The sequence below is a fragment of the Nematolebias whitei genome, chromosome 5, assembly GCF_014905685.2.
Source record: "Nematolebias whitei isolate Nwh7 chromosome 5, NemWhi1, whole genome shotgun sequence".
Classification (NCBI taxonomy): domain Eukaryota; kingdom Metazoa; phylum Chordata; class Actinopteri; order Cyprinodontiformes; family Rivulidae; genus Nematolebias; species Nematolebias whitei.
Window position 1 is genome coordinate 45,613,598 of NC_056502.1, and position 15,463 is coordinate 45,629,060.

At 46.1% G+C, this 15,463-nt stretch overlaps 1 protein-coding gene across 1 annotated transcript in view; it reads right to left on the reverse strand.

Annotated features, from left to right (window-relative positions):
- The window catches only part of LOC119410419, a 73,037-nt gene extending 57,900 nt beyond the window's left edge, over positions 1-15,137 (reverse strand). Inside the window, exons 1-3 of the mRNA XM_037677331.1 lie at positions 14,745-15,137; positions 12,799-13,472; positions 12,491-12,650 (exon numbers count right to left, since the gene is read on the reverse strand). Of these exons, the coding sequence (XP_037533259.1) occupies positions 12,491-12,650; positions 12,799-13,472; positions 14,745-15,095 (1,185 nt within the window). The 5' untranslated portion in view covers positions 15,096-15,137. The remainder of the gene's footprint in view (positions 1-12,490; positions 12,651-12,798; positions 13,473-14,744) is intronic.
- Positions 15,138-15,463: the final 326 nt, after the last annotated feature.

Consider the following 15,463-nt stretch of genomic DNA (forward strand, 5'->3'; position numbering starts at 1 on the left):
CATCCATCCATCCATCCATCCATCCATCCATCCATCCATCCATCCATCCATCCATCCATCCATCCATCCATCCATCCATTTTCTTCCGCTTATCCGGGGTCGGATCGCGGGGGTAGCAGCCTAAGTAGGGAGGCCCAGACTTCCCTCTCCCCAGCCACTTGGGCCAGCTCTTCCGGGGGAATCCCGAGGCGTTCCCAGGCCAGCCGAGAAACATAGTCCCTCCAGCGTGTCCTGGGTCTTCCTCTGGGCCTCCTTCCGGTGGGACGTGTCTGGAACACCTCACCAGGGAGGCGTCCAGAAGGCATCCTAAACAGATGCCCAAGCCACCTCAACTGGCTCCTCTTGATGTGGAGAAGCAGCGGCTCTACTCCGAGTCCCTCCCGGATGATCGAGCTTCTCACCCTGTCTCTAAGGGAGAGCCCAGACACCCTGCGGAGAAAACTCATTTCGGCCGCTTGTATCCGAGATCTCATTCTTTCGGTCACAACCCAAAGCTCGTGACCATAGATGAGGGTGGGAACGTAGATCGATCGGTAAATTGAGAGCTTCGCCTTTTGGCTCAGCTCTCTCTTCACCACAACAGACCTGTACAGCGCCCGCTTCACTGCAGACGCTGCACCTATCCGCCTATCGATCTAACGCTCCATTTTCCCCTCACTCGTGAACAAGACCCCAAGATACTTGAACTCCTCCAATTGGGGTAGGACCTCCTCCCTGACCCGGAGAGGGCACTCTACCCTTTTCCGGCTCAAGACCATGGCCTCGGATTTGGAGGAACTGATCTTCATCCCGGCCGCATCGCATTCGGCTGCGAACCGCTCCAGCGAAAGCTGTAGATCACGATCTGATGAAGCCAATAAGACCACATCATCTGCAAAAAGCAGAGACGCAATCCTAAGGCCACCAAAATGGATCCCCTCAACACCTTGGCTGCGCCTAGAAATTCTGTCCATAAACGTTATGAACAGAATCGGTGACAAAGGGCAACCTTGGCAGAGTCCAACTCTCACCGGGAACAAGCCCGACTTACTGCCAGCGATGCGGACCAGGCTCTGACACGGTCATACAGGGACCTAACAGCCCGTATCAAAGGGCCCGGTACCCCATACTCCCAGAGTACCCCCCACAGGGCCCCCCGAGGGACGCGGTCGAACGCCTTCTCCAAGTCCACAAAGCACATGTAGACTTGTTGGGCAAACTCCCACGCACCCTCCAGGACCCTGCTGAGAGTGTAGAGCTGGTCCAGTGTTCCATGGCCAGGACGAAAACCGCACTGTTCCTCCTGAATCCGAGGTTCGACTATCCGACGGACCCTCCTCTCCAGAACCCCCGAATAGACCTTACCAGGGAGGCTTAAGAGCGTGATTCCCCTGTAGTTGGAACACACTCTACGGTTCCCCTTTTTGAATAGGGGGACCACCACCCCGGTCTGCCAATCCAGGGGAACTTCCCCCGATGTCCACGCAATATTGCAGAGTCGCGTAAGCCAACACAACCCTACAACATCCAGAGCCTTAAGGAACTCCGGGTGAATCTCATCCACCCCTGGGGCCCTGCCACCGAGGAGCTTTTTAACCACCTCGGTGACCTCAGCACCAGAGATTGGAGGGCCCGACCCAGAGTCCTCAGGCTCCGCTTCCTCAGTGGAAGACGTGCCGGTGGGATTGAGGAGGTCTTCAAAGTATTCCGCCCACCGACCCACAACATCCCGAGTTGAGGTCAGCAGCACACCACTCCCACTATAAACAGTGTTGGTGGCATACCGCTTTCCCTCCCTGAGACGCCGGATGGTGGACCATAATCGTCTTGAAGCCGTGCGGAAGTCGTTCTCCATGGCCTCTCCGAACTCCTCCCATGCCCGAGTTTTTGCCTCAGCAACCACCTGAGCCGCATGTCGCTTGGACTGCCGGTACCCATCAGCTGCTTCTGGGGTCCCACAGGCCAAAAAGGCCCGATAGGACTCCTTCTTCAGCCTGACAGCATCCCTCACCGACGGTGTCCACCATCGAGTTCGAGGGTTGCCGCCGCGACAGGCACCGACAACCTTGCGGCCGCAGCTCTGGTAAGCCGCCTCGACAATAGAGGCACGAAACATGGTCCACTCAGACTCAATGTCCCCCACCTCCCTCAGAACATGTTCAAAGTTCTCTCGGAGGTGGGAGTTGAAACTCCGTCTCACAGGAGACTCTGCCAGACGTTCCCAGCAAACCCTCACAATACGTTTGGGTCTGCCAGGTCTGACCAGCATCTTCCACCACCATCGGAGCCAACTCACCACCAGGTAGTGATCAGTTGACAGCTCTGCCCCTCTCTTCACCCGAGTGTCCAAGACATGTGGCCGCAGATCAGATGAGACGATGACAAAGTCGATCATCGAACTGCGGCCTAGGGTGTCCTGGTGCCAAGAGCACATATGGACACCCTTATGCTTGAACAAGGTGTTCGTTATTGACAATCCATGACGAGCACAGAGGTCCAACAACAGAACACCACTCTGGTTCAGATCAGGGGGGCCGTTCCTCCCAACCACACCCCTCCAGGTCTCACTGTCATTGCCCACATGAGCATTGAAGTCCCCCAGCAGAACAAGGGAGTCCCCAGAAGGTGAACTTTCCAGTACCCCCTCCAAGGACTCCAGAAAGGGCGGATAATCTGAACTGCCGTTTGGTGCATAAGCACAAACGACAGTCAGAATCCGTCCCCCCACACGTAGGCGGAGGGAGGCCACCCTCTCATTCACCGGGGTGAACCCCAATACACAGGCACCAAGTTGGGGGGCAATAAGTACGCCCACGCCTGCTCGGCGCCTCTCACCAGGGGCAACTCCAGAGTGGAAGAGTGTCCAGCCCCTCTCAAGGAAACTGGTTCCAGAGCCCGAGCCATGCGTAGAGGTGAGTCCGACTATTTCTAGCCGGAACCTCTCAGCCTCACACACCAGCTCAGGCTCCTTCCCCACCAGTGAGGTGACATTCCACGTCCCAATAGCCAGCTTCTGTAGCCGAGGATCAGACCGCCAGTGTCCCCGCCCTCGGCCACCACCCATCCCACATTGCACCCGACCCCTTTGGCCCCTCCCACAGGTGGTGAGCCCATGGGAAGGGGGACCCACGTCTTCTCTTCGGGCTGTGCCCGGCCGAGCTCCATGGGTAAAAGCCCGGCCACCAGGCGCTCGCCCGCGTGCCCCACCTCCAGGCCTGGCTCCAGAGTGGGGCCGCGGTGACCCACGTCCGGGCAAGGGAACACTAGGTCCATTTGTGTTTCTCATCATTGGGGTCTTTGTTATCTGTTGCCATGTTATCTCATTTACCGTTATTATTGCTGGTATTTTGGGGCCTTTTTGATCATATTGAATTAACACGTTGGCTACAGCGACGTCAATTGGCTTAGAGTGTATAATATATTCCTTTTTTATGGGCATTCTGGCACGAGCAGACATGACAGCATTGGATTACTTTCTGCCCGATGGGTCATGAACCTGGGTGCTTCACTCTTCACTTCTCCTGGAGCTCTGTCCTCTTCTCTTGTCACTCGTTCCTTATAGAGTTCTAGACAGGGGTGATGGGTGTGGCATGAGTGGTCGTAATCCTCTCCACACCCACTTCCATTGGTGGACACTCCACCCGGTGGCTCCAGTTGGGGACCTTCTAGCCCGTTAAAGATGGTGTCGAGCGGGCTTTCTCCCCTGTGGAAACGAGCCATTGTCTCTTGCTCCCGTTGTCCAGCATATTTGCGTGATTTTGCCTCATACTGTTCTTACGGCGCGCCCACCTCCATTTATGAGGTTACTGTGCTGACCAAGGGGTGCCCCCTGTAGGACACTGTTGCCTTGTATGCCGATCTCATGGGGTATCCATTCTAGTGGTTGACAGGTGTCAAAACTCAGTCGTACAACATTCGCAGGGGTAGCCTAGTGTTTTCGACTACTACCCGATACTTGTCACATTCCCTTTGATAGATCTTCATTCTCAGGGTTGGGCTTGTTGCCCAAATTATTAGTTCTCCCACCGAGATTTCACAATATTCCGTTTGGTGAGGCTCTCCGTAATTGGGGCCCCACTTGATCTTAGCCTGCCATCCCAACACTTGCAGATAAACGACATTAAAGATCCATGGCGTCCCCATTGGGCTGGGGTTGTATGGTAATCCCCACTGGTCGCTTATTAACATGAAGGCAACCATCTTTGGAGCCGCCCTGGTGAGGTCGGGTTTGCGGAAGGTTCTTACACTCGAGCTGTAATAATTCTTTGTTTTATTTGTAAAAACTGAATAATCTTTTCTGGGTCGATCTAATTTTACCAGCTGTCTTCTGACAATCAAGGCTGGCTCGTATGGCCCAGTTCTGGATCATTGAAATAACATATTCCATACATACTCACGGGGCTGCTCCTTAGTTCTTGGGAGGAAGTCCATTTTGCAGGGCCAACAGTCCGGTATAGTTCTTAGTGTGGTTATGTCACATGACCAACTTTCCTCGATGATTTCAGGGAATTTTATGTTATCTCTTCCTCCCCAAATGAGGTTAGAGTTTCCGTGCAGATGATCAGTGCACCATACAGGGGAGTGTACTCCGTTGGGGCCACAATCCAGTCGATCGAAGACACTAAGAACGACGCTGAAAAGCTTCAAGTAAGCAAAACGGACAAAAGACAAAGTGTGCTGAAAGCCTGGGCCGGCAAGACGTTCCCGAGGAGATGGAAATTCACGGACAAGAAAATGAACGAGTAAGAATCAACCCAAGGGGCGCTAGACTCATCAACGGATCTCATCGCAAAAGAAGGTTAGAAAAACAATTGCTAATAGGTATTGTAAGATGCCCTAGCCCTCTGGGTGGAGTCTGGCCTTATGGGAGTGTCTACCCATTGTGCAACTGTTCCGTGTATCTGCAACACTCCTTTCCTCTCCCAGGCTTCCGGGGTCACTAGATACTCGGCTGTTTTTTGCTTGGCTCTAGCCCCATGTATTGCCCATGCGTCCAGGCTGGTGGTGTGGTAGTATAGATTTGTGTGCCTGGTCCCTGCCTCTCGAGGAACCTCCGGCAGGTCGATTAATGGGAGATCTTGGTTTAAGATTACTTCTGCTACCAGTTGAACCCACGTTGTTAGCTCCCAGGGGCCCTTCCAGCCGCCTTTTTGAGCTTCTTCGTTCACTTCATCAGGTAGCTGGTTTATTTCACCTCCATCTTTTCCCGGCGGGTCCCTGAACACTCTGAAGACTAGTGGAAACTGATTAGTGCTGAGAGGTGCATTTCTTGCTTTTCCCATTGAGGATTTATAGGGCCAGGCTTGCTGCACTGATTGTTTGAGCAAATCCTGAGGGTTCCAACATTTCCCTTTCTTTTTAGCCTTTTCCCCCTCGTTGGGTTTAACTATCCCTGGATATAATGGTGGGGCCGAGGGTGTAGTGTTTGGCCCTTGGTCATAATGCTGCATCCTTGTGGTTTCTTTTGGGGCCTCGGATTTTCTTTCGTCTAATTGGGTTTTAAAGGGTTTGAGGGGGTCATAGTATCTTCTTACTTGCCAACCCACTGCCCTTTCTGAGTGCAACAGCTGACCATTTTGCATTTCTTCTTGGCAGCTCCCACAGTATTTCATGACGGTTCCGTTCCACTCACAAGTACAGTCTATTGGGCCTTTGCCACTCAAATCCCATTGTGTTATTATAATCATCCGAGGCAGGACAGAAGCTCTGCACTTCCCACAAATATATGCATCCATTACTTTTACAGGTTTTACTTGGAAATCTCGGACATGTTGCTTACTTGCTTTAGGTTTGAGGGGTTTCTTTTTCCCCGGTCCTTCCCAGAGAAAGGGTAGACTGCTTGGGTCCAGGCAGATCACGCAGTTGTTTTCCAGCTTGTTCCATCTGAGGGTTTCATCTTCTGTCGACAGGTATCCTTTTTTTAGCATATTCCAATGTTTTCAGAGCCCTACCTGCCCAAAGCTCTGAAGCTGTTCTTCGTAGGATGACTCCCCCGCTTATAGTGGCCATTCTAATAAAGGGGAGTGTGGTACTTGGTTCTTTGGCCTTACTCCTGTTTCAGGTTTTAACTTAGCTAGGAATTGGCTTCAGTTGCTTTATTCCTTGGATCCCTTTCTTTACTAACTCGACTGTGTTTTTGTCTAACAGTCTCTTTACTCTGTCTGTGGTGTTGTATTTGGGCCTTACTGCCACTGCTGACGTGTGATCCTGTGCTCTGACCCACACCTTCTGCCCCATCTTGAATGAGGTTTCAGGGTCTGGCTGTTCCTCCTTATCATCGGAGCCCCGCCCAGTTTCCTGCGTGGTAAACTGTCGTTGGTTAAGCTCCTCTGAGGGGGAGGGTCTACCATCTCGACGCCTGTCATTCAAGGCCTGTCCTATTTCCACAGTTTTAGTACTCCATTCTTTGGTATTAGCATTTTTAACTATCCAATTTTTGACTAAACCTATGGCTCTTTCGGCCACTCCATTGGCTTGAGGTGTGTAGGGAGGTGAATACACACGCATTACCCCAAAAGTCTGGCACCAGTGATCCACTTGTGCATTGCGAAAATGCGTTCCATTATCAGTTCTCAGTTCCTTTGGAACGCCTAACGACCCACAGACTTGCTCTAACATGCTAACAACACTGTTGCCATTAGCTTTTCTTGCTGGCTTCACTACCACATACCCTGACATTGAGTCTGCTAGTACTAGAAGGTATTTCTCTCCTTTCTTGCCCGTGACTCCCATAGGCCCAGCTACATCCATGCACACTGAGCCCCTGGGTATGGTGCTTTTGATAGTTTGTCCATCCACTCGGTGCCCTCGCCGTCCTACATTGTATTGACCACATACTTCGCAGTCCTGCAGCACCTTGCGGATTTGTTTTAAAGGGACCCAGAGTTCCTGACTCTCCAACTCTTTACGTGTAAGTTGTATGCCCGCATGACCTAGGCCTTCATGCACACCCCGTACAACCTCTACCACGTACTCTTCTGGGACCCTCCGACCTTCAGAGGTTCTGTCCCACTTCTCGATCCCGACAAAAACTATTTTTCTCTGCTGGACATAACAATCGACTTCTTCGTTACCCTGCCAGTATTTTCCTTCTCTAGTGTGGGACTTCTGGTGCTCTACCTCTAACTGCAGATTTAGCCTGAGTTCAGCTATTTTCTTCCACAAGTCTTGGTGAGCCACCACTTTTCCCTTGGCACTTTCAAATCCATTTTCTTCCCATATGGATAAGTCCTCATTTAAAGCTTGTGCACAGTAATGACTGTCAGTCACTACTTTTGCCCTTTTCACTTTTTTGTTTGTCAGTTCTAGCAGTCCTTCGAGTACTGCCGTAACTTCTCCTGTTTGCGCACTTCCTGGCACTCTCCCCCTCCTACAGCAGCACTCGTTCCTCTGATATTTGAGGATAAATCCCCAATGTGCCACCTGATTAGATCCCTTCTTGGATCTGTCCGTGTAGAGAGTCCCGTCATGCATTTGTTGTTGTTCAGGTGTCTCTTTTGTCATTTTCCTGCTTGCTCCTATCTCTAGATCCGGGTCTAACAAAATGTCTTCCCATCTACCCCATCTTGTGTTGGTAGCTTTGGTACTTTCAATTGTTCCCTTTCTGAGATATTTGTGCACTTGGCTCTGTGTTATGACTTTAATAGGCTGTCCTTGAGCCAGATCTTTCAGCGTTCCCCAGTATCTAGCAAGAACAGCTAATTCTTTTTCTTCCTGAGGAAATTTTTTCTCAACTGAGGTTAAAGTTTAACTCCAAAGAGTGACTAAACCTCCATTTTCGTTTTTAACTGTTATAATGGCATCGTCTCCCTCACAGCTAACTTCAGCTACGAATTTTGTCATAAGGCTTCTTGGTTCTAAGCGTACCGCTTCCTGTATTTTTGTTCTTTGTTCTTCCAAGTCATTTTGGTTTTCGGCGGTCCAAAACCAAGCTTTTTTGCTTTTCTGTTCGTTTTCTCCTTCTCTTTTCTTCAGGCAAGCATACAAGAGTTTGGCATATTTCTGATATCCTGATGCATGCTCAATAATCCAGGTAGAAAAATCCAAAAAAGTTCAATCTGGTCCTCTGGACATTCAAAAAAAAAAAAAAAAAAAGGCAAAAAAATATAGAAACGTTTCGTCTCTCATCCAAGAGACTTCCTCAGTCTGAGGTGCTGTTTTCAGCTCAGTCTCTTAAATAGCACCTTCTCCGAGTGGATCAACCAGTTTGTTGCTGACAACCAAAATCAGCTGACCACATGCTCAAGAAGAACCATCAGCCTAACAATGGGTCATTAGCACACTGATGGCTGTTTACTATTCACAGAGGGCTGAGTGATACTAGCAATCACAGCATTGTAAGAGGGGAACAGTTAAACCCGGAGGCCTCCACCTCTGTTTAATGATGGACGATTTCTTTTCACAAAGATGGCCTCCTTTACTCCTCTCTCAAACCATCGTTCCTCTCTGTCCAGGATGTGAACATCTTCATCCTTAAAAGAGTGACCACTGGCCTGGAAATGAGTGTAGACCACAGAATCCTGGTCTGATGATGTTGATCTTCTGTGCTGGGCCATACTTTTGGCCAGTGGCTGTTTAGTTTCCCCGATGTAAGACTGGTCACAGCCCTCCTGACCCTGAACAGCATACACAACATTACTCTGTTTGTGCCGGGGGACTGGATCTTTGGGATGAACCAGTCTTTGCCGTAATGTATTTTGGGGTTTAAAAGCCATTGGGACGTTATGTTTAGAAAATAAACGTCTCAGTTTCTCTGATACTCCCTCAACATACGGAATGACCACTGGTCTGGGTTCCTCCTTTTCACCTGATGGCTGACTGGAGTCCTGTTTGGGTTTCTTCTCTGCTTTCAGGAAGGCCCAGTTAGGATATCCACATTGCTCTAGAGCCTGTTTTGTGTAGGATTTCTCCTTCTGCCTGGCTCCCGAGTTAGTGGGGATGCTGTCTGCTCTGTGATACAGAGTCCTGATGACTCCTAACTTGTGCTCCAAAGAGTGATGGGAGTCAAACTGCAAATACTGGTCTGTGTGGGTGGGTTTGCGGTACACCTCAGTTTGCAAATGTCCTCTATCAGCGACTGAGACCTCACAGTCCAAGAAAGCCAACCTGCCATTTTTTTAATTTTCTCGTGTGAACTTGATGTATTTATCCACAGAGTTGATGTGGTCAGTAAAATGTTGGACTTCCTGAGATTTAATTTTAATCCAGGTGTCGTCAACATATCCGAACCAATGACTTGGTGGTGTCCCTGTAAAGGACGTCAAGGCTCTCTTTTCTACCTCCTCCATGTACAGGTTGGCAACAATAGGAGAAACTGGAGACCCCATAGCACACCCATGTTTCTGCCTATAATATTGCTCCCCATATGTGAAGTAGGTTGACTGCAGGCACAGTTTCAAGAGTTGACACAGTTGTTCTGTGGAAAGCGTGGTCCTGCTCCTCAGAGTGGTGTCTGATTTTAATCTTAAACCGACCACCTCTACTACATCATCAACAGGAATGCACGTAAAGAGTGATGTGACATCAAAAGAGACCATTGTTTCATCAGTCTCCATGATGACATCCCTCACCTTATCCACAAAGTCCATGGTGTTCTGTATGTGGTGTTCTGAGCTGCCAACTAAAGGGATGAGTACAGACGCCAGATATTTGGAAACATTGTAAGTGACAGAGTTAATCATGCTAACAATAGGTCTTAAAGGTACACCTTGTTTGTGGATTTTAGGTAAACCATACAGACTAGGTGTGGCCTCCCCTGGGTACAGTCTGTGGTACAGAATATGGTCAATAGCCTTGTCCTGCTCCAAAGTTTTCAGGCAATCTATCAATTTCTTCTTGTAACCACTTCCTGGATCTCTTTTCAGAGGTTCATAAGTGGTTAAGTCACTAAGGAGTGTCATAACTTTCTCATGATAGTCTTTCTGGTTCAAAATCACTGTGCACCTTCCTTTGTCTGCTGGGAGAATGATGATGTTTTTGTCCTTGCTAAGAGTGGTGAGTGCATCTCTCTCCTCTCTACTGATGTTGGATGGTGGTGGTTTGGCATTGCTGAAGCAGGATGAAACTTTGATTCTGAGCTGTTTTGCTTCACCCTCTTTCATTTTGTTGTTGCGGATGGCTGATTCTGTGGCTGTGATCATCTCCACCAGAGGAATTCTACTTGGTGCAACCGCAAAGTTCAGTCCCCTGGCAAGAATCTCTGTCTCTGGCTGGGTGAGCTGTCTGTCAGATAAATTCTTCACCAACTTTTCTGTCTCCCTGGCATGTAATTGACTACTGGACTGTTGTCCTACACTGAATGTGTTGTTATTGGAATAATGATGGTGTTGATGAGTTATTAGTAAGTTAAACTTATTTTGTTGTCGAGTCTTGGACTTGACATGCTGTGCTAAGCGTGCCTGATCTGTACAGTCCAACACTTGCTGAAGTGTGGTCTGATCTAGACACATAGTTAACAGGACAAACAGGACTCCAGTCAGTTTTTGCAGTTCGTTTTTGGACTCGGGGGACTGAATCTGTTCGAGTTTCTCTCTGTAGCCTTCTGAGAGTCCCAGATCGACTGTTACTTGAAACCCTAGATAGTTTACTCGAAACTGTCCAAACTGACATTTCTTCAGATTCAATTTCAGCCCTGCTTCTGTGACTCGCTGCACCACCTTTGCTAATCTTTCTAGATGTTCTTCTTCTGTGTCATCTGCGATAAACACATCATCGATGTAAACTGTGGCACCTAAGTCTTTAAGCACATCCATTACGGCTGATTGAAACACATTTGGAGAGTTTTTGTATCCCTGTGGTAGTCGCTGCCAAACGTAGCTTCTTCCTTGATGTGTAAAACAGTGTTGTTTTTGACTGCCATTTTGATTTTAGTTTTAGTCTTAGTCTTTTAGACAAAAATACTTCTTAGTTTTAGTCAGTTTTAGTCATTTCTATATTTAATGGTTTTAGTCCAGCTTTAGTCGACAAAAACTTTAAAATTTTAAGTCTAGTTTTAGTCTTTAAAATAAATAGAAAACATATTAGTCTTTACAAATTAATTTGAGTAATTTGTTTTAATAGTGGAATCAAATACTGGTACTCCAAAAATGCCCAAAACAAAAACATTCTCACTTTGTGGCTTTATTTCTCAAAATGTGCTAAAGTGCAATGAAGTACAAATGCCCAATATTATAATAAAAGGGAACACATGTTAAACTCAAACTTTTCAACCAGGACAATGAAGACATAAAAACAGACTGTCCTAAACCTTGACTATCTTTAACTTGTGCAAACATTATAAACCAAAATAATAAAATATATCTCTTCTTATTCTCTTAAAGTATGAAATATGCCACTGGAAGTTTTGAAATCTAAAATGAATAAGTCAACCCCAGAACACTAAGTACTGTATACACACTGTATCTGGTCTTTAAAGTAAGTATGAAATAAATAAACAACAAAAATGTTTACCACAACATTGTTTAGAATAGATAGGGGCTCTACCCTTTGTGCAGTGTTGCAAAAAGTCCAAACAGAACACTATTTTAACATGTCTTCACCTGCACTAATAAGCTTGGTAACGAGGTGGGTATGCAAATTAAGTTTAACAACCTCGATTCAGTTTAAGGAAAGCACTTCGCTCTAAAATGACTCTTGCTCTATTTCGACGGCCACGACTGAGGTCACCTGTAATGCTAAAGACCCTCTCAGCAAATGCTTGAGATGCTGGCATGGCCAGAAGATCTAAGGCAATAGGTTTTAGGCTCGGATACACAGAATCCCCCTGTGCAGCCCAAAATTCAAGGGCAGTCTCTTGGTTTATAGGCTGTGACAGCTGCTCCTTGAATTTCTTCATTTCCTGCATGACACACGGCTTTGAGAAGCCAGATCTGGATGGCCGACTCGACAAAAACTTGAATCTGGGCCGCTTTCTCAGTGGTCCCACTCCCTCTTTGGTTTCTTCCTCTCCCTCCTTCCCTGACTTCTCATCTTCAGCCTCATCTTCTTGTAAAACAGGTGGCACCAGTTGAGCTATGTACTCTTCTGCTTTTCCCAGAAGTGCCTCACTTTGCTCATCATCATTTTCAAGGAGTGCTTCAGGTGCAACTGTCGGGTCGAGGTAGCAAGCAGCAGCAATGAGGGGTGAAAACTTAGAATCAGTGTGATCAAGAAAGCAGCTGAACTGTTTGTCCATGTTTGCCTTCATCTTATTTGCCAGGGAAGCTAGGTCCTTGAAAGTAGAACCTTGAGCGTTGGGGAACTCAGATAGATGACCGTGTAAGTCCAGAAGGGCAGGCAACACAAGGGATAAAGACTGTGTGTCACTCTGGAGCATCTGAGTATGCTCAGCGAAGGGGAGAAGTAAATCTCTAAGAGCAGTCAACTTCTGCCACTCACTTGGCAGTAGATAGTCCCAGCTCATCTCATCTGCAACCTGAACTACTGAGTCCTTGATTTGGAGAAGTCGTGATATCATCAGGTATGTGCTGGACCATCTAGTAGGGCAGTCATTGACCACAGTTAGTTGACATACCTGGAGCAAACGCTGTGTTGCCACTGATGACTTGCGAAAGAGCTTGACAAGCAGTCTAACTTTGCCCAGCAGTCGGTTTATACTTGCATCCTTCTGGATCATGTTCACAACGAGTTGCAGTGTGTGTACAACACATGGGGTCCTATCTATGGCTCCAAACCTAGATAGAGAGGACAAAACACAGAGAAAAAGAAACTTTCTTAATATCATATAGGAAATTCAATAAAATTGTCAAACAGTTGCTAAAATTGATTATAACCTAGCGTATGACACACTAAAAATCTTAACAGTAAATTAAAACAATTTACCTTTGGTCTTGTCCAATCACTTCAGGGTCTTCTGTGTCGCTCACATCGATGGATTCATCCTCAGAGCTACTGAGTTCATCCGGCTCATTAGCTTTGAACGCAGCAATCATGTTGCTTCCATTATCAGTTATGACTGTCAGAATTTTGTGTTGGGGTATTCCCCAGTCCTCTGTACATTGATCAACATGGGTTTTTATACACTCAGCAGTGTGTGGGTGAGGGAGCTGGTCAAGTCTCAACAGTATGTGCTGTGCTTTGTTTTCAACAGTGCAAAAAAAGCATGCACTAATTGCTAGAAATGATGCTGTAAGGCCTTTTTTGGTCCATATGTCCAGTCCAATTGTTATTTTGTGTGCTGTTGCAAGCCTCTCTTTGAACTTTTGCTTTTCACCATCATAAATCTTGTCAACCAAGTTGTTTATTTTTGTTCTTTTCGGTATGGTGAGCCTCTTATCAAAGGTCTCCATCATAAGGATGAAATCTTCATCCTCAACTGTGCAAGCAGGTAGACCTGTTCGTCCAATCCAAAGAGCAATCGCCTGTTCTTTGGCATGTTGTTCCTGAGAATCTGTTTTATATTTAGATCCTGCGGCAAAGGCTGCTGGTATAGATGACTGTGACCTGTCGTTCTTTGGACCACCAGGTTTCTCTTTAGGAGTTAGGATCTCTGGGATCTGGATGAGAAAAAAGCAAGGCGAGAAGATAATTATTCTTTCTGTATATACAATGTACACCTCTTGTAAAGAATCTATAAGTGAATATAAAATAATCAAATGTATGTATATCTTAAAAAAATTATTTATATGTCTATATGTACATATATTGTGCATAATGATTTGTGTCAACATATCTTACTAAATACCATGTTAAGAAAACAGAATGACTTTAGCTGTCAAACAAGCAAACAAAAAAATCTTTCTGATACGTTAATAACCAGATGAATAGCATCCACCCTGTCCTCCTTACGTAAGTCATCTGATCTTTCTATATTGTGCAATGGCCAAATTTCTAATGTATCTGTACAGTTGAGTTAGATTATTAAAAGTGCACTAGGGCTGTCTGATATTAGGAAATCCTGTGATGTGCAAGAACAGTGCATCATATTGCGATGATGATATGACTTGTGATAAATGAAAAAATACTTTAGTGCAGTGTTAATGTTTTTCTGCTCAGGGTTCAGAGCAGAAAAACAACACTGAGGTGCCCTTGTAGCTTTTAGTCTGAAGTACCAAACATTTAACACAGGCAGATGCTTTTGAAATTTGAATACAGATAAATGTCAGCTTTACCTATTTTTTGCTAATTGGCATTAGATTTTCAATCCAGAATGACACTAACATAACCAGTATTTTTAATACTATTTTTCTTTTCATTAGATTGAAAACAGCTTTTTTGGGGGGGTATTTTTTACATTACTTTGTCCATTTTTCTTCTACCAATAAACACTCAATCTAAGAAAATGTATCTTTTCTCTTTTGCAAATGTTTTGATTCAATTTATTTATTTAAAATGAAGTATTTTTTGGCCCCCTAACACTTTTTACTGTAAACATTTATCAGACAAATGTTGGTTGTCTCATTTTAAAATGTAATGCAAGTAGTGTTTAGCTAAAATGGGTTTTTGGTTTAAAGGATGCAGACCCGACAGACACATGGGGTAACAGCAACAGGTTTGATATTCAGTCACTCAAACACAACCTATCAGCCATACATCCCTGCATGTTTTACACGTAACAGTAGCCGACGTTAGATTAGCACAACAAACAAGCTAATAGCACGAAGTTAGCATCCACGTGCGCAAGCAAGGACAGGATTTATAAAAATAAAATTAAAAAAACATTAAGTTTACACAAAACTGGAGTTGTGAAATGTGTCACAACCCGTTTGGTTTGTCAAGTAACATTGCATGTATGTACATTACAAAAATAGTAGTTGTAACTAACTTACCTTGGAAAAAATATCAGGGTGGTGAGCCTTCAGGTGCCGCTTAAGATTTGTCGTGTTTTTTCCACCAAGTTTAAATCCACATTTACCTCCGTCTCCCTCGACGATACATTCGGTTCTTCTTTCAGTTGGGTTAAATACAAAATAAGTCCATAAATCCTTTCTGGGTTTGCGTCCACCGAGCCCCTTCGTAAAACGTGCAGCATCTGCCATGGTCCAGTTTGAAATGAAGTCAAAGGTGAGCGCGCGGTGCATCAGCGCGGTTGGGTAGCAGTGGGTGTGACCAATGGGCAGAAATATTGTGCATTCTAAATTATTGACGGACCACCGACAAACATTTTCGTACAGTCTCATCTCGTCAACGAAAACTCACACACATTTCGTCATGTTTTAGTCATTAAAGAGCAATGTTTATTTCGTTACCGTCTCATTATTGTCATGAAAAAAGGGGGCGTCGACGAAAACTTTTCGTCATCGTCGTCGTTAACGAAAACAACACTGGTGTAAAAGCTGTTTTCCCTTGTGATTGTTTGGCTAGTCTGAGTGAGAAGAATCCGTTTGCTAAGTCGATGTAGTATTTGTACTTTTTCACTTGCAGGGTTTTCAAAGTACCTTGTGGGTTGATTAAGCTAGCTCGGTTGGCCACTGTTTGTCTGTTAAGTGCTTTGAAATTGATTACCGATCGCAACCCTCCTCCGGCAGACTCAGGTTTCTTTACTGCC